The sequence below is a fragment of the Coffea eugenioides genome, chromosome 4, assembly GCF_003713205.1.
Source record: "Coffea eugenioides isolate CCC68of chromosome 4, Ceug_1.0, whole genome shotgun sequence".
NCBI classification, from domain to species: domain Eukaryota; kingdom Viridiplantae; phylum Streptophyta; class Magnoliopsida; order Gentianales; family Rubiaceae; genus Coffea; species Coffea eugenioides.
The window spans coordinates 5,879,955-5,899,657 of NC_040038.1; the positions used below are offsets into that span (position 1 = coordinate 5,879,955).

General features: G+C 35.6%; 2 protein-coding genes across 2 annotated transcripts; one reads left to right on the plus strand and one right to left on the minus strand.

Moving 5' to 3' along the window:
* Window positions 1-202: 202 nt before the first annotated feature.
* On the plus strand, window positions 203-7,926 carry LOC113767735 (serine/threonine-protein phosphatase 2A 65 kDa regulatory subunit A beta isoform-like). The gene is made up of 12 exons (XM_027311916.1): window positions 203-831; window positions 2,570-2,816; window positions 3,367-3,479; window positions 3,862-3,941; window positions 4,066-4,207; window positions 4,359-4,439; window positions 5,197-5,301; window positions 5,434-5,616; window positions 6,422-6,514; window positions 6,865-7,004; window positions 7,085-7,151; window positions 7,519-7,926. Exons 1-12 carry the CDS (start codon window positions 439-441, stop codon window positions 7,636-7,638), a joined length of 1,764 nt encoding a protein of 587 aa, XP_027167717.1. The 5' UTR covers window positions 203-438; the 3' UTR covers window positions 7,639-7,926.
* A 1,661-nt stretch (window positions 7,927-9,587) lies between these two features.
* Window positions 9,588-15,690, minus strand: LOC113768192 (aspartyl protease APCB1). Its single transcript, XM_027312453.1, has 10 exons — window positions 14,903-15,690; window positions 13,634-13,751; window positions 13,165-13,391; window positions 12,843-13,082; window positions 11,888-12,035; window positions 11,719-11,804; window positions 10,816-10,930; window positions 10,660-10,732; window positions 10,005-10,118; window positions 9,588-9,913 (listed from the first exon to the last, which is right to left on the minus strand). Exons 1-9 carry the CDS (start codon window positions 15,487-15,489, stop codon window positions 10,006-10,008), a joined length of 1,707 nt encoding a protein of 568 aa, XP_027168254.1. The 5' UTR covers window positions 15,490-15,690; the 3' UTR covers window positions 9,588-9,913; window position 10,005.
* Between the last annotated feature and the right edge of the window lie 4,013 nt (window positions 15,691-19,703).

Here is a 19,703-nt window from a genome sequence, read left to right on the forward strand (position 1 = left end):
GGCGGGTAAGGGTCAAAAAATGGCTGACCCGCAAGATGCGGATCGGATCAGCCAAATGGTGAATGGGGCGGGTACCCGACCCGCGCCCACCTCTAATTAACGGATTGAAATTTTTTTTTTTTTTTTTGGATAGCAACGGAGTCTCCTTTTCAAACAAAAACAAAGAAAACAAAAGGAAAAACCGCGAAATACCTGACAGAGACAAACACGCCCTAAGGGCTTCTCAGTAAAATTCTTCATTTCTTCAGCCCCAATTGTGTTCCAGAAAAGTTCAAAACTCACAAAAATTAGAAAATTTTGAGCCTTCAAATTTCAATTTTGACTTTTCACGTTTCCCATAAACCCTAATTCATTTCTTCCAAAGTCGAAACTTTGATCTAATCTCGTTAACAATTTGTGCATTTCCAACACAGAAGTGGAATTGGAATCAGAATTACCATGGCGATGATCGACGAGCCATTGTATCCAATTGCGGTATTAATCGACGAATTGAAGAACGAAGACATTCAGCTCCGGTTAAACTCGATCCGCCGACTCTCGACGATTGCGCGTGCCCTCGGAGAGGAGAGGACGCGGAAAGAGTTGATTCCGTTTCTCAGCGAGAATAATGACGATGACGACGAGGTGTTGCTGGCCATGGCGGAAGAATTAGGAGTTTTTGTACCGTACGTTGGCGGTGTAGAGCATGCTAATGTGTTGCTTCCGCCTCTGGAAGGGCTTTGTAGCGTTGAAGAGACATGTGTCAGGGATAAAGCTGTGGAATCTTTGTGTCGAATTGGATCTCAAATGAGGGAAGCTGATTTGCTCGAGTTTTTTATTCCTCTCGTGAAGGTAAGCTCCGATCAAGTATCTCTTTTTTATCAAAAGAGGAAAAAAAAAGGATAGATTTGGATTCTTCCTATTTGTTGCTTGCGAAATTTGAGCTAGGAGGAATTGTGCTTGGAAAAGTTAATGTTAGCACCATAAGATTTAAAAAGCTGCAAATTTGGTTGATAGGCATAGATTCTGAATGTGATTTGGCTGGGAAAATGTGATTTGTTGTTTGACAGATTAATATGATGCACTGCAAATTGAAGGTAGGAAATAGAAAGTGAGGTGTATAGTATCAGCTGATTTTGCAAGCATCACGGCTTAATTTGGACTCATTTGAGTGTTAATGAAATACATATTTCTTTGATATGTGCATTAAAATGTTCCGTTGTCATTTAGTTTAGTATTTTGGTTGGTTTGCAAGTACTAGTTAATGAGCATTTATTTCCTACATGCATGAAAAGTTGCCATGTATCTGGTAATTTAATGCATTTAGCATCTGGAGATGGTGCATACAAAATCTTTAACACATGACCGGTTTACAATTATAACTTGGACAGATATCAGCAATGGCGTTTTAGATCATGTTATTCGTGTGCTGGGGGAGACATAGAAGAGATTATATTAGATTTATTCTCAGGTTCATAGAGAGATGTTGGAGTGAGCGTTACTTGGAGTGTTTGAAATGTGAAGTACTGCATTCGAGATTCTTCTCACTTGTATAAGTTCGGGATGTTATGTATGGATACATTTCCATTTCTTTGCTGCATAGAATGTACACTTGATGGATCATGTTTTACATAGCTTCGAATGAACGAAACTGATATAGTGCCACTTGAACTGTTTTAACTTGACTCATTTACATTTTCTAACTAGAATTGAAGTTAAAATTTACTTCAATGAACGTTATGCTATATTGGGTATTTATCTTTGGGTGTAAGCTGATATGAAAGCTATTGCACTGTCCTCTGCCCACTGCCCACTGATAAGCATGGATAGTAGGTGCTGAAATGTGTTTATTTAGTATTTGAATATGAATAATGGTTTCTTGGCTACCAATTAGTCACGGTTATCTCTCCCTCAATATTAGAAGTTACTTAATAAAATTGGATGATGATACTGATAGGTTTATTTGAGTAGGCAATCTACTTCAGATTGTGTAGTTCTGTGGATGGATATCGGTTATAGTACTTTCATATTTTGCTTACCTTTAGACTGTGTGATGACAAACTGGGTAATCGATAATATAGTTTGACTTACGAGGAAAAAAATTAACTAAAGCATAGATTCTGGAAAATTTAGTTATTTTGGAGCTTCTGATGACCAAAAAATGCAAACTGAGGTAATCTCATGGTTTGACGTGTTAAAGCATTTGCTTCCTTGAAACTTGGTGCAGAGTGAACAGTAGTCTGTTCTTATCCTCTTAGTGCCTGCTGAGTTTTCAGAGACTTGCAGTTGTGGATGTCGTGAACGTTGGATGGCACACCTGTTTTCTGCATGTGTCATGTGAAATTGTTCGGCATTTTGCTTTTACACGTTTTTGTTGCCATGTAGCATCCGCTAAATAAAGCCTATTTGAGTTTTCCTTTTAGTTTTACCACACAGTATGTAGCTTCTCTGTTGCTTGAATTTCTTTATTTTTATTTTCTTTGTAATACTTGTACCATGTAGTCATATTAACTTATATGTATGAAAAATTTGAGCATATGTAATCAAAATGATATATGATATACCTTTGCTGATATAATTTCGCATATAGAGACTAGCTGCAGGTGAGTGGTTTACAGCTCGAGTTTCTTCTTGTGGATTGTTCCATATTGCTTATCCCTCAGCCTCAGAGACATTGAGAAATGAATTAAGGACTATATACAGTCAGTTGTGTCAAGATGACATGCCCATGGTGAGGAGAGCAGCTGCAACAAATCTAGGAAAGTTTGCTGCTACCGTTGAACCAGCTCATTTGAAGACTGACATAATGTCAATGTTTGAGGATCTGACTCAAGATGGTATTTTTTTATCTACAACTTTTCTATCAGATAGATGCTAATTTGATTGTGACACACTTGCCATTTAACAATAAAATTTGTTTCTTTGGTTTAGTTGTATGTGCCGCTTTTCCTTCTCTCTTTTCTTTGCTCTTATCGTTATTTGAAGTATGACATACTCTTAAGGAAAAAATAACTGCCCATCAAATCCTATGCCGGTGTAACATGTTTCAGTAATCTGACTTTGATTTTTATCTTAACAAAAAGTTTATACAGTTGGAGCCATGTTTCACTTTGTATTTGAAAGCGACCGCCAATAGTTGATAGTTGGACGTAAATACAATGAGTAACCTATGTCTGGCCCTGTTCAATGTTTACCATTAGTTTGGAGGTCTAATGGATCAATGAATTTGTTGGCTAATATACTGATATACTCTTAAGGTAATGCAGTCATTGTGCCTGTGGTTGCTTATTGGACCATTCTCGCTATGAATAAAATATCAGTGTAAACAAATAAATCTGTTCTTTAACGAATATTACCCAGCTAAGAAGGTCATTTTTTCTATTTCAGATCAAGATTCTGTGCGATTATTGGCTGTTGAAGATTGTGCAGCTCTTGGGAAGCACCTGGAGCCTCAAGATTGTGTGGCACATATTCTTCCGGTTATAGTTAATTTCTCACAGGTAGGTCCAGTTTTAAATATATATTCTACAAAAAGCCTTTGCTAGTCTAAGCTTGCTTATAGTGTTTTATTAGGTCCTTACCTTATGGATGTTTATCCATACTATTTTAGTTTTTGGGTGGCTTTGAAATGTGTTATTTACTTTCAGTGAAATTTGACAAGTTTCTAAAGTTATTCACTTTTGCCTTAAGTTGGTACTAAGTATATCAATTCCTGGTTACTGTTTTTATTGCTAATGAAATTTTGTTCATTTTCTTTCCTACTCATCTTTGGTGGTAATAGTTGTTTTTAATGTGATTGGATCTTTGTAGTAGCATTTTTTATAGTATCACAACCTATTATTGGATTTGTTCTAATTGATTTTCTAGCTACTTCAATAACAGGACAAGTCTTGGCGAGTTCGTTACATGGTTGCCAACCAACTCTATGAGCTCTGCGAAGCAGTGGGGCCAGAGGCCACAAGGTAGAAGTTGCTTACATTAGCCATTATACAAATCGTTAAAACATTGTTGCTATATTCTCTATCTTGCAGTTAAGTGATATGGTTTTTTTATTCTTGCTCATCTGTGATCTCTGTTATTGTTAAGAACGGATTTGGTTCCTGCATATGTTCGGTTACTTCGTGACAATGAGGCTGAAGTTCGCATAGCTGCTGCTGGAAAAGTAACAAAATTCTGCCGAATATTAAGCCCTGAGCTTGCAGTTCAGCATGTCTTACCCTGTGTGAAGGTATAGAAGTTACTGGAATTCTAATTTTGCTTTCCCTCCATTTCTGTGCTGCTGTTAAATTTTTTGGCTGGACTATGTAGCTTTTTATAGCAATTTATTTCTGTATCTAAAGACTGGAGAATGAGCAATTAACTTTTTCTTTCGTTTGCAGGAATTATCTTCAGACTCATCCCAGCATGTTCGTTCTGCTTTGGCCTCAGTCATAATGGGAATGGCTCCTGTTTTAGGAAAGGTAGAATTTGTTTTCGCTCTAAAATGTTTGCATCGTTTTGGTTTCCTGTGTTGCTATTGTTAGCTTGAAAGTTCCAATTTTTTAGGGCTAATCCAAAACGTTTGCATGTTTATGTGTTTGGTAATTTATATTCTTATCACATGATTAATAAATTTATTTACAATACATTATTGCCTTTCTGGGATGAAAACTTGTTAAGAGTTTCTGATTTCCAGTGCAACTTTTAAAATCATCTTGATCAGTTCATATCAATTAATACTTTCAGTTTCAATTATTGTTGTTTAAACGACTCTATTCAAGTCTTATTTTATCCTTGTGTGTAACTATTTTAACGAAAATGGTGATTCATGGAAGTCATCGATGCTTATTTAGTTGGCTTCTCACAACGAGTTTGTCAAGGAACTCTCTTTGCTTATCAAGATATGACCATATGTGATACTAGTTGAGCCTCATAGATCCTTAAAGTTCCATTTTAGCGCTGTGGACAATCAAACTGTTTAAGTACCTTGTCGGTTTATCTTCCTGAGCACTCAGGGATTGTGGAAAAGTATCTAATCCTGCCAGTGTTTCTAGTTTTTGTTTATCCTGTATCTCCTGTGGATAGCTTGTTCATAATATGCACTAGATGTTCGACAATCTACAAATTTGTTTGTAATGATTACTGTTACAATTTTCTTCAAATAAACTTTTTGACTGTATTTAATTTCTCTTCGCACTTACCCTTCAATATGTGTCTTCTTTCTTTTGATTGTTTCAGGATGCAACTATAGAGCAGCTTCTGCCTATATTTCTTTCACTTCTGAAGGATGAGTTCCCTGATGTTCGACTAAACATTATTAGCAAGCTTGATCAAGTGAACCAGGTCTAGTTGCTTGCTTACAATTATTATCTGTTTATAACTTTTGCTGCAAGTCCTTCCCAAGTTTCGCGTTTCTAGTTCTTGTCCTTTACGAGTTCAATTTCAATTAGAAGTGCATATTGCCTAATGATGCAGGTTATTGGAATAGATCTGCTTTCCCAGTCCCTCCTACCGGCTATTGTTGAGCTTGCCGAAGATAGACATTGGAGAGTTCGACTTGCAATTATCGAGTACATACCTTTATTGGCTAGTCAGTTGGGTGTTGGCTTTTTTGATGATAAGCTTGGTGCACTGTGCATGCAATGGTTGAAAGACAAGGTGTGTAAAGTTCTTTTTTGCCAGTGAGAATGTTAATGGGAGGAGTTGCTGGTGTAAAGATCTATAGCTTTGAGTATTTCTTGCATTTGTATTGTTCTTTGTCAATGTTTCTGAAAATTTTGAGTACTTTGTGAGGACCCTTCCTGTCGTATTTTGCCATCCCTGGATCAAATAAAGGGTTAGTTTAGCTATTGCTATAGACAGTTATCTTCTTGTTTGCCAACTTTTATTTTATTTTTGACAACGGATTGGGGACTCCTAGGTACATTTACAGTGTGGGAAGTGATGTATACTAAAGAAAATGTGACTTCAGAGTAAAATTTTTCTTGTTAGTAGAAGTGACAACTACTCTGCAATCTGCTACGGCACATTTACCCTACATGGTAGGATTGCACATTTAGTTTCTATAGTTGGCTTATTAGAAGCCTGTAGAATCTTGAATTATTTTGTCACTTAATGCAACTTCAAAGGCATCATTTAGGCACATTAGTGCAAGCACTACTTTTTCTATTATAACCAACAGAGATAGGCTGCCTATTTCCTGCTTCAGGGTTAGTTGATTGTTCAGCACAGTATATAATTTTAGCTCTTTACATTAGGTGATGCTATATGAGCATTAGTTCTGGATTTGCAATGATTCTGTCCATAGGTTTTCCTAAGTTTCCCCTGCATGAACCTCAAAAACTCTACAACCTGGGCTGTAAATTAAAAGTGGCATTTGGATCTTCTCTGTTCATGTAGTGTATGGGAGGCTTATTGTTGTGAACTTCTCACTCATTAATGATTTGCCGTTAATACTTCATAGGTTTTCTCAATTCGAGATGCAGCAGCAACTAATGTGAAGCGCCTTGCTGAAGAATTTGGTCCAGAATGGGCAATGCAGCACATTATTCCACAGGTTGCTTTTATGATATTTTTGCATATTCATTTCTTGATGAAGTTGCACAGAGCTTGATATCTTGTAGATTTCGAAAGGAGGCAAAAGCTGCTAGTAAGCTCGTTGTCTCTCTGTGTGCGCGTTCACGTGTGTGTGTGTGCTTTTTTTTTTTCTGGAAACTATGCACAGTTTAAGCACAACATATTCAGGGTACATCTTTGTGCGATAGAGCATCTGAATAGATATGAAGCCTAGTTATTTGAGTATTCACTATCTGCTGTTATTTATGAAAGCTTTTTCCTGTTTCTTCTTTTTTTTTTTGGTGGACTTTCCCACAAGTATTACTTATTAACTTGGCTGTTTTGGATCAGGTTTTGGATATGATTAATGACCCACATTACCTTTACCGAATGACCATTCTTCATGCCATTTCGCTTCTTGCTCCTGTAATGGGTTCTGAAGTTACATGCTCTAAGCTCCTACCTGTGATTGTGGAAACAGCAAAGGACAGGTCAGTTTTCAAATTTTCATTCTTGGTTAGGGACAGTACGCACTTTCCTGTCAATCTTCTCAGAAGTGATCACATATCAGGGTTCCAAATATCAAGTTCAATGTTGCAAAGGTGTTGCAGTCTCTTATTCCAATAGTTGATCAGCCGGTACGTAGTTTTTCTTCTTCTGTAGTTAATTTAAGTGATTCCAGAACGTTCAGTGGCCTTCTTGCTATGAAATTTTGAGTATATTACTTTGTTTATTGTAAATCCAAAGGAAAGAGCTTTGGAAAGAGATGTCTTGATGATGATGTTATGCTGAAATTGGGGTTTCCTGTGATGCTTTGGAAATTTTGAGAGTCTTCGTTTGTCTGCTCTTCCTTTCATAGAGCAGCTTTTTGTATCACTAATACTAATTCTTTTGCTATCTTTGCACTGAACCGAGGCTTGAATTTGCCAAATTCAGACAGGAAACATCACATTAATGCTTGTTGCACTTGGTGACTCGCATCTAATTGTGAATTCTTAAACGCAGGTTGTAGAGAAGACAATCCGACCATGTCTAGTTGAATTGAGTGAAGACCCAGATGTTGATGTGAGGTATTTCGCCAACCAAGGACTACAGGCAATCGAACAGGTTATGATGTCGAGTTAAAGCAACATGGCCAGGTTCCATTTTTTCTCACCCTAGTGCTGTGATTAGTTTGTTAGATATGGATTGTATTTGAATTTCAAGATTTAGCGGATTTCTTTTTTATTTTTATAGGCAGCAGTTTCCAAATAGTTTGTTCTGGTTTGATGTAATCATTTTGTTTTTCCTTTCCTTGGATCTTGAATCTCTCCTCTTTAGCTACTTTTGATGATTTTGTCACATATGAGTTTGTGGTGGAGGATATACCGATCACTTATTCAATGATATAGACGGAGTTAATTTTGCTGCCTAGTGTGTGAAGTGCGTATGTGATTTTTGAGGGGGCAAATCCTGGGGTAATAGTTGGTGGGGTTTTATGCAATTAACCCGAAGCGCTATACATTCCCCATCCCCGTCGGCAAAGAGAGATCGGGTCAATGACCTGTTATTATTAGGGAAATTAGGTCAGGAGAATTTTTCTTTTAGTGGGAACTATTAAACCTCCTCTTAGCTCCTAGTGTGTTATTTTTTAGTATGGCAGAAGCAAGAAATTAGACATTGCCACTGTTGTTGGATTGACAACCTTCATTTCTAACTTCCTTGAACACGGTTTAGGAGCTACGGGTGCGAGATTTGGAGTTATAAATATTATGAGTTCATGAGTTTATTCGGTTGAGCGATTGGGTTTAAGTTCGAGCAAATCGAGTAGCTCGACGAGGTTGGACTTGGAGCTTGAATTCTAAAATCTTGTGAATTAAGGGTTTGAAAGCTAACTTGAATTTGAATTTGAATTTAAATTTAAAAATTTAGAATAATTTAATTATATTTCTTTGTTTTTTAAAATTCATACATGATTTAGAATAAATTTAATTATATTTCTTTGTTTTAGAATATAGACAATACTAATTTTATTTATATTTGTCTTTTTGAGAAAAATACAAGATATATATATATATACCTACATTTAATAAAATATAATGTATTTATACATTTGTCTATATTTACTTATTCTTTAGAATTAACTTGAGCTCAAAAGCTTGAATCTCAAAACCATACATTATTGTCGTTCAGGAAACTAATAATTGTAAATTCGTACTTGAAGAAAAAGAAGAATGAATTGTTTGTGCGCTCGATTATATAACCATCTACTTTGTACCTATCGACAAAGGAAGGGACAAAGTTTTTCTGCCTTTGTATCGGAGAGAAATTGCAATGTGCAGAAATAGTTGGAATACTTAATTCAACCCCATTTTCTCTGTTGAAGGCGCATAGGCAAAAGTTTTCTATCCAAGGCACATTTTAGTTTCTAAGATTTGAAAATACCGGTTTCCTAATTTAATTTAGACATATACAGATTCTTTGAATGCTTCAGTGCTTTGAATGTTTTAGAGAGATAATTTTGTTTAAACCCTCCAAATTTGAAATACCTGGCTTTCTTACGTAAATCACCATATTTGTTTGAGATCGTAGATTTGAACTAGTTTTAAATTGATTAAACACAACTTGAGAACATATTGTATCAAATAATTTGGTTCTATCTTTTGATAAAAACATCCTAGGACCATGATTTTGAGTTTCGCGCTTCCAGTCAAATTTACTGCACAAGCAAAAAAAATTTGATTGCTCGAGGTTCTTCTTCACCAATAACGAAGGCGCAGGTTAGCTGATAAAGTTCATCCACAGCAAGAGGTTCCACTCTTGTAGGTGGAGATGGAAGAAACCCTAGTTCTTAAACAGAAATTTCATCATCTCTCCTAGTGAACTTAGAACTGTATATGAATATAAAACACATGGCGTGACACTATTAAATCATTGTAGCACGTGTTTTGTGATGTAATGTATAAATTATTGTATCATTTTTTATGATGTGATGCATATCAGATAAAAAGATAGCTCGAAATATAAAAAAATGGATTGAAAAAAATGTTTATGATGCAAACAAAAAATTCTTTTGAAAACACACACACAGTAAGTATATATATATATATATATATTAAAATATGAGTAAAAGTTTCCATATTTTACCTTACAGAGGCAATCTCTATTTCATGCTATCCAAGATGCCCACCACCTCTCTTGCGCTGATACATCATACCCTGGTGAGGTTAACGTTAACACCTAAACATTCTCCTACCTCCTCATATAAGACTGACTACACATTGCTCAACAACATTGCATACAAACAAATTAAGGGAATGGGATGCTGCTATACAGTGGTAAAGATTCAGCAAAATTGACAAAAAGAGTCATGATTATTAAACACAAGCTCCATGCTCAGACACCTGCTCTCTACATATCTCTGCAAAAGAAAAAGGAAAATCAAAATCTACTTGAGACAACAATGCAAAAAATTTTGAAAGGAAACAATAGAAATGAACTAGGGATCATACCTCAAGAAAATGGTGGTCTTTCAAATCTTTTTGGCCTGGAACAATCTGACTTTATCCACCCAATTTTCTGATTCACATTGTCATATACAAACAATTGACCGCGTAAGGAGATATCTGCGTAGACCAAGAAAGAATTTCATTTGTAGACAGAATAAAGGGATAAGAGACAACAAACAAGAAAATTGAATGATTTTAAGCAGAGAATAAAGAGCCCTTTACTAACTAACTCAGACTTTCAATTGCCTTACTAGGAGTCCTACCCCCATTCCAACTGAAAACAAAAATAGACAGATATGCCAGCTTAGAACAAAAGGCTTTAGTATTTGACATTGCCCCTTACTAACTAACTCAGACTTTCAATTGCCTTACTAGAAGTCCTCCCTGCATTACAACTGAAAACAAAAATAGACAGATATGCCAACTTAGACAAACAGGCATTAGTATTTGACATTCTGTAGGTTCCAGTTTCAATGACTGCGGTCGTAGGTCATTCAGTCATTGTAACAAATAAATCAAACCAATATTAGAAACCAAAGCCATCCTTTTTCCTGTCCAAGAATTATCCCCTGTTTCTATTCTTCAAATCTAGCTTCAGGCTAACCTCAGTTATAGAGAACAAAATTACCATAAGAGCTTATGTAAGAATGAAAATTACCTCCAAGTATTAGAGAAGATCCATGCTGTACCTCACTTCCATCAAGAATACCCAAGCATACGTTACCTTTGTTCTACAACAGAAATTTGCTTATATTTCATTAAATGTCATCTAGAGAGAGAACAGAAACAACAAAATTTGATTTAAAGCCCTTACATTTATGACCAAGTAACCTTCTGGAGGAATCTGAAGTTTTGTGGATTTAATCCACCACTTGCTTCGAAAATGAAGGCCTAGAGGTTTGACAATATGTCTTATATCTGCCACAGAGCTGTAAGGAAAAGATTAACAAAGAGTATGTAGCATCTTCGTGAATGTGAATCATCCTACAGGTACCCCTAATATGCCCAATAAACCACACGTTTCCCTATTAGTCATGTCCACAGCTGAAAAATGTATTAGTCTTCTTATGTACATACGAATACCACAGGAACTTTTTAATCATGCTCACGCTAGTTTAAACATACGGACATCTAAACCAAGAATATTATCCAAATGTGATTATATACACTTTCTTCACTTTTCATGAAAAGTGAAGAAATGACAAATAGCATACAAAAACTTGTAACATAGTAACATGCAGATTGCAGCATTCTGTGCCTGAAGTAAGACCAAATCCTTTTCTATTGCTATTTGTATTTATCCTACATGCAGGAGAAAAGCAGATATAGTAGATCAGCTATAAAGGCTGAAAATACTTCATCACTACCCATACCCTAGCCCCATGCTTCACTTCAAGCTTCAATGGGTTCCATCTAGTTATGTTTCTAGTTTTCCATCTTTACACCAGTGCAATTTCTAAATATTTTACCTATTTGAGTCTATCCATTAAGCCATAAATGTCAACAGTGGTAAGCAATAGAAGAAAATTTGGGATGGATGACCCCTTCTCTTGCTCTCAATGAGGAAGAGCTAAATTGATAGGTGGCATCCATTTTGCTTGCCATCTTCACCACAGTAAAAATTCTTCACGACAATAAATTCCATTTTCAAATAATACCTCTGATAAGGAATCCATGATAAATTCAGCCCAGAACAATTACTTTTCTGCTACCATACCTTACTGGGAACTTAATGTGCCAACAAACGGGTAATGTATTATCTGATGCATCCTGGATGAGGCTTTCACCAAAAGTACCTTCAAGCTACAATAAAGAAATTTGTTACAAAACAGCTATAGCAACATGCAGAAAGCAAGCTTACATGAATCAATTTTCATGCAACTTACTTCGGCAACTAATTCATTGTATGCTCGTTTTGGGAAGTATGTATACGAACTACCACTGTCAAAAAGTACAACTTCATCATTGATACCACCTGAGCTAAGCCCTTTGCCTCCATAGGTAATTTTTGTCAGTGCTGTGTGATAAGAAGTTCTGAACATGAAAAGGCAAGTATTAGGATAGAATCAAAAAATGCCTCTTAAGAATTATAAAGAATCAAGAAGCTGAAATGTAAAAATAATCATTACAAAACTCTAAGGGCACTTAAGAGGTAATTTGTCAAACCAATGTTATGTTTATGTCAACCCATGTTTCCATTATCCCAGGTTAACGGGATTTACCTTTGTGATTCCTCTTCTTCCATCTATCAACAATCACGTTCCCCATTGTCATTGACAAACAATGTGTTTTCTCTTCATTTGTTATCTTGCTTAATGTTCTGCTTCTTTTAGTTTCACAATTGATAAACCAAAAACGGGAGATAATATATCAGAAAAAGTCCTAATGTACATCCAGTGACATGGTGAGATCGAGAAATATGAAACATGTGGTTGCAAAGACCTGATTGCATATATGACTCAAAGTTTTAACTTTTCTCATGTTCAATCAATCAGAAAGCATTCATTTGTCAAAGACAATGTAACTTTGCGAACAATCGAGAGTTCAACTGAGATCATTCTGCAAATTTTTTCTTCATTATTATGCTTTTAATGGACTCTTTACTTCGCCTCTCCTTTTCCTCTTCTCACTGATACAACTAGACCTGCTATTGCTCAAACCCCTAAACCCTGATTGTAGATTCCTGTGCATCTATAATGGTGACCAATCCTAGCAGGGTTGTACTTGTGTTGGCCAAGTTGTACTCCAACTATGTCTTGAGTCCAAAATCAAGACCCAAAAAATATAACCAAAATAAATATATAAATAAAATGATTGGTACTTCTGAGATCTTATACTTACATAAAAGGGATATTAAGCATTGGCACCCATGCTATCTGCTGGTATGGCACAAAGTCATTGCCCAGGAACATATATCCACCACCACCAGCTTCAGCAGCAAGGCAATGTGCTACTACATTTCTTACATTACCCTGGTTAGCCAACTGGGAAGGAAGGCTGATTTTCCCCCTGCTAAGTCCTATGATTCCATCTGTCTTTATGAGTGAGTTCAGAAGCAAGCCTTGCTGATCATAAGCACAGCTGAGAAACATCATACAAATACACCATTATAAAATAAGTATATAAGTTTAAAAGTCAAAGAGTGATGCGAGAAAAATTTTACCCAAACACAAAATTTGAGCTGACAATGGATCCATTTGAATTCCTCATGTGAAACTTATCCCTGGCAAGAACACCTATAGAGGAGCTATGATCAGCATATTCTATTTCATAATCACATTGATGACAAGTTGCACAGTTGGTTCTTTGATTGATTTGAACTTCAGCACAATATGAGTCATCTGAACGGATGATTGTGTTTGCTGCGGGCTTGTAAAATGGATGTGCTCCCTGGAAAAATCATCATAATCACCATCCTATGAATTTGGTCCCAAGTTTTGACAAAAATCAGATTTTCCACTGCCCTCAGGAGGTTACTGATTTGAAACTAAGATGCTATCGAACTGCAACTTCAATTCCCCCCCCCTCCCCCCACACACACACACCACTGCCACAAAAACATCCCCTGATGAAAGATGCAAAGACGCTAAGAAAAGTATCTCAACCAAATTAAGCAGTATATTGAGCATCACCTTTGCACAACTGGTACATGGAGCATCACACTGAATCCACGTCAGGTCACTGCCTGTATCCATATCTAGAAAATAGGGCCTTGGGGGAGTCCCCACAAGTACATATGTGTAGTATAACCTGTACAAATAAACCTAAGTCACTGACATCTTACACACAAACTTGCCAAGCACATGGGGTTATAAACAAAGTACTGAGATATCTTCCGACAGCGGGAGAAGCCACATGCACATTAACAATATTGAACTCATAGCAGTCATCCTAAAAATTCAGCAACTCAGTTACATCAATTATCATTCCCCTATATTTACTAAAGAACTTTATCCTATTAAATAATCAAGTATTGTCAGTTGCAATTGTTCAGGACAATAGGAAAAGGTAAGTAACTATTCATGTGCAGAAAGAGTGCAACAATGTGGAGAATTTCACCAACGTGTTGATCTGCTAAAACTAATAACTCAGATCCCAGAATCCAAGAGCTTCTCTTGACAGTATAATTGCTTTTATATGCATATGCCACAAGGGCTGCAATGATAAGACTAAGGCCTTCACCCAGACAAAAAAAAAAAACGACAAAAGTTATTTATGGACAAACATGTCCTAGTAGACTAATGGCACTCAACACATTAAAAGCACATGTAAGTATAAGTAGCTAGTTTCATATTGAGAATAAAATCTATCTTAAACTCCACGCTTTACTAGTAACACCAATTGCATTTAACAAATACACACACCTCCTTGACTCCTTGAGCAAGGTATACAATAATATCATTCAACATGTAAATCTTCGGGGAACCTATAAAAGGAGGAAAAAAACTAATTCTTGGGGAGTTATTTACAAACAATAAGTACCTTAAATTGACTTGTGGTAATGTTTTCTTTATTGGCTTGCATCCATTATGACAACTTGCCTCAATCAAATCTTTTAATTCTAGTAAGCATCAATACCAACGAAAGTTAATCTAAGGTGGTCAACCAGCTCCCCTTCCATAATTCTCAAGTCACTGACAAGGTAGCCTAGCCAACTGTATGTTTGATCTCCAATCTCTAATTTGTCTAACGTAAATGTCCTTCAACTATGTGACCAGATAAGCAAGACAGACTTAAGGACCTTAACACCAAAAACTTCATAATAACAAAATCAGAAATCACCTTAAAGAGCATCAGATGTGCGTCCACATTATGCACTCAATAAGATAATCTCATACAAAATAGAATGAAGAAGGAACATATCTAGTGGAATTAAGCTTTCAGTAGAAAAAGAATGTTACCCATCCGGATAAATGTTGCCCTTGAGAGGCAAAACAGCAGTCGAATCAATCTTAGACTCAGCAATCATAGATTTTAGAGACTTTCTTTGACTCAAACCATCACTCAATCTTATTTTACCAATCTTGGAATTCGATCCAACAAATCTCCCAAGCTTAATCTCAAATTCTCCCTGCAAACTACCACCAATTCCCCCCTTAGGAAACAAAGGGAATATAATAGTGTTTGACTTCTGATCGTCATCTATTTCACGTAATTCGTAAAGGGTCTCTTGAGAGAAAGAAACCCAATAAGATAAAGCAATCAAAGACATAAATACAAGCCCAAAAAGTGGTATTGGAATATAAAAGAGAAATCTTTTCAATGAAAAAGGTATCTGAGCATGAGTGCTCTGGCTGTCCTCTTGTGATTGTGAAGGCTGTGATGGCGGCTCTATTTGGTTTTGGTGGTGGTTCGATGGTGGTTGAAATTGTGATTCATCAGTCAGTGTAAAAGCAGTTATAGTTTTGCCTAAAGATGGATTATCTGCAGGAGGTAGTGTGATAATAACAATCCCTTTCAGTCGTGGGGACTCCTCGTTCTCTTCCATACTTTTTTCCTGTGTTTTTTTGGAAGAAGCAGTGTATTAGGACTTGTAGGAGAGTGAAAACTGCAGAGAAGATGATAGGATGAAGAAGACTGAGGGAAGGAAGAGGCTTCTGGCTATGAATCTACTCTTCCATATCCCCGAAGGCCGAAGCGTGACGAGGACTCTAAGTAAAGTCTTCTGCTTTCTTTAGTAATGTGCAGAGTAACTCGACAGTCTTTTTCTAAACTAATACTAGTAGTGTTCCAGTCAACTGGGATAATGGTTTCCCAAGTCAAAACTTGCAGAATCGGTAATGATACAGGGAAGGGTGTCTGGTCTAGGAAATGTGAAAAGAGGAATCAAAAGTTTATATAACTAGTGGGAATACCCGTGCTATGCACGGTGCTGCTGACATTATTGGAAAAAAATAAAATGGTGAACAAATAAATGTGAAAAAATTTTACCAATAAAATTAAAATATAATATCTGTTTAACAATAGTTTGAAATATAATAGAATGTATATATCATTCAAGAACCGTCTTTTTTCGGTTGTATGAGAATTTTTTTTATCATTGTATGAGAATTGTTAACAAAAAAATACAATAGTTAATATAGAATAGCATCAATAGAATTTAATACAATTGTGTTGTAATCAAATGAAAAATACGCACCAATTGAATTGTTATTAGCACCCATAGTTAATGAAGTAATCCCTATATAAAAATATTTTGGTACATGTAGTAATTGGTAATCTATAAAATAAAATAAATTGCTAATCTATAAAATTGCTAAGTTGTCTATAAATAGCATCAATAGAATGTAATACAATTGTATTGTAATCGAACAATTGTAATACAATTGTATTGTATTGTATCTATAGTTGATTTAGCAAGATAGTGCAGCCAAAAAGTGTGTATGTAAGATGAGTATGACGATATAAGAAACTGTATATTTACCATGATCACGCAAAATCATTGGTGATGTGGATGCCTGGCGATCTTGAGGACAGTTAGATTTTTCATTTCTTTGATCTAGAAATAAAATATATATTAAATTAAAAATCAATAGTTTATGTATTTATTTTATGTGTAAATAGTGATACATTGTATGAGAACTGTTAACCAAAAAAATACAATAATTAATATAGAAATAGCATCAATAGAATTTAATAGAATTGCATTGTAATCAAATGAAAACAATTACAGAGAAGTGGTTACCTGAACTAAGGAATGCAGTTTTAAATGCTCAAAAGTGCCTTGACGATTGCACATATGTCAGGGGCTTGGTGAGTTTTTTGCTCCTCTTGAATCATTTTCTTTTTTCTAATTGTAATATATTACTTGCAGGTGTTAAGTAGGACTTGGCTCTAACCTTTCGTTTAAGTACTTTAAGCAATGAACTATTTATTCCATGAGTTGAATTGTGCTGTTGCTAGATAGATGAATCACGTAGTTGTAATTGTCATTGTTGATAAAGAAAAGAAAGGCTAGAATGCAATTTTGCCAAAAGGATTTCTGACGAAATTAAAAATTAATCCAATTTTAATAATGGGCGTATAGTGCCTTAGTTATTAGTAGTATCTGAATTGTTTTTCTCCAATTATAAACCATTTTTAATTATTTTTTTTAATTATCAAAAAATCTTTTTTTTATTTCATGCACGATCATTTTTGGAATAAAATTATGAAAATAACTATCGTAACACCTATTTTATGTGATAAATGTGCAATAAAAAATAATTAAAAAAATTTCAGTAATACAAACAAATAAATTTTTATAATATACAATTTATGTTAGAAATAGTAGAACCCTCAATCATGAACCTATACCATCCGCAATTATATAAGCAAGCAATACCTTTTTATCTTTGCTTTACAGTGTAACAATAAGCAAACAACCGTTCATAAGATTTTGTAAAAAATTTTCAGAAATAATGGATGATCAGAAAATCAATGCAATATCATTCATGACAAAAAACAAAGCAAAAGCAAAACATACTTAAAAGGCAGAGGGGACTGACCTGGAAAATTAAGCCGGCCGCAAGAAGGTTGATTTCTGCTGGAGTCTCTGCACATAATATCTTCCACTACTGCTCACAAAAGAAACAAAATCAATACATTTACAAAATCAATAGAGAACCCAAAACAAATAAGAAACTGAGAGAGAGGGTGAGGGAATTAACTCGATAAGTTAATTAAGTCGATCAGTAAAAGAAGAATTTGTAGGAGTAATTGTAGGAGTAATTGTAGGATGAGTTAAGATAGTGGGATAGTGGGAGTGAGATAGTGGGAATATTGATTGGTGATAAGGTGATAGTGGGATAGTGGGAATATTGATTGGTGATAAGGTGGGTTATAACCCACTACTTTTTTATGTATTAAAATAAATACAAAAATATGAGTTAAGATAGTGGGAGTGAGATAGTGGAAACATTGATTGGTGATAAGGTGATAGTGGGATAGTGGGAATATTGATTGGTGATAAGGTGGGTTATAACCCACTACTTTTTTATGTATTAAAATAAATACAAAAATCTAGAAAAAAGTATGACAAGTTTAGAAGGCATTGAGAGGGTTTCTGCTAAAAATCCCTTCCTGAATACATATAGATATAGATAGATTCTAGGGTTAATTCCACTTTGTCCCCTCAAACTTTGGACGATAACCCACTTAAGTCCCTAAACTTTAAAGTGGGACACTTAAATCCCTAAACTTTTAATTTGCTCCCAGTTAAGGAAAATTATTGACAGAATCCTGAATGCCGTTGGTGGTCAAAGAGCGTGGCAAACACTCTCCGTTAATGAAGATGGGGGGATATTGTTACTGAAAATGACAAGGACATAAACGTAAATTTGGGTCGTAAATTAAGGACAAACAAAGGAAAAAAATTGCAAAGGAGGGAAAAACCCAGATAGTGGTCATTTCTTTCCTCTGTCTTGGACGAAAAAATAGAGAGGGGGGAAAAACTAAAGTGTGTAAAAATTCGAATGATTGTTGCTGAAAAACACTGAAGATTGCAAGAATAGGAAGGAAGCGAGTCAATGTGAGAGAAAAAGCGTCCGGATCCGCAGCGAAACAACAAAAAGCAAAAGAGAAGACAAGTACTGGTATGAGAAAAATATTTTACAGCTTTTTGTGTACTTTAATTGAATTTAAGAATCGAAATTTGGGTAAGAATTTGGGGTAGCAGTAGAAAAACGTTTTAAAGCCATAGGGATTGTTGAAAAGTTAAGGTTTTGGATGGTTGTGGAATGCATGTCCAAGGCATTATATATTTTCGATGGTACTGTTAGTGGGTCTGCATAATTTACTGAAAAGTGAGTATTGTGGGAACTCTAATGTTCCTTCTGTTGAAGACATTAAGTTTGTTTGGACAACAAGAATTTGAAATAAAAATTTCAGATTTTGTTTTGCTTGCATCATACACACAATTCCCAATCACCTTTTTATCTCACATACATCACATCACAAAAAGTGCTACAGTAACTGGATCAAATAAATCATCCAAATAAATTCTTATCCAAACAAACTCATTGTGGTCCCAAATGCTAAAAATTTTGTAAATAATTAATGGGTTAATTATTAATGATTTTTTTTATTTAACCAGAGTGTGATTCAAATGACATTTGGCCCGACCCATTTTCTTTGGCGATACACCATCAGGGTGAGTTCAGAAGCTCTCCCAGCAAAGAATACGTGGGGGGAAGGGTAGACTATATAGACAACTGTAATGCTGAAAAATGGTCACTACAGGTGCTTGATGAATGTGCAGTAAGACTAGGATACCCGAAAGATGCTCGTTTTGGGTGGTATGGTAGGATTCCTGGTATGCCGCTTGAGACTGGACTATATTTTTGCATGTGTGATTGGGATTGTGATCTACTTGTAAACACATTGCCACCCAATAGAGTGGCAGAGGTTTATCTACGAGTTGAAACTGATGGTAATCCAGTGAGGCTTCAAACTCAAAAAATAGATGATGGAGACATGCCTGAAGGCCACAACACTTCTACCAAGCAGGCTACAAAAGAGAAAGAAACATCTGAAATGGACAGTGACATAGCAATACTGGAAGAAGTTGACTTCAACGATGTGGACAACAGAAGGAAAAATGTGGCTGATGACAACAGTAATGAAGTTGCTGCAAACAGTCATGAGAATTTTGATTCCAAAAGTCCTAATTTGCAACAAGAGAAGGACAACAAGGGAGATAATGCAGGGGAAGAATCACAAATG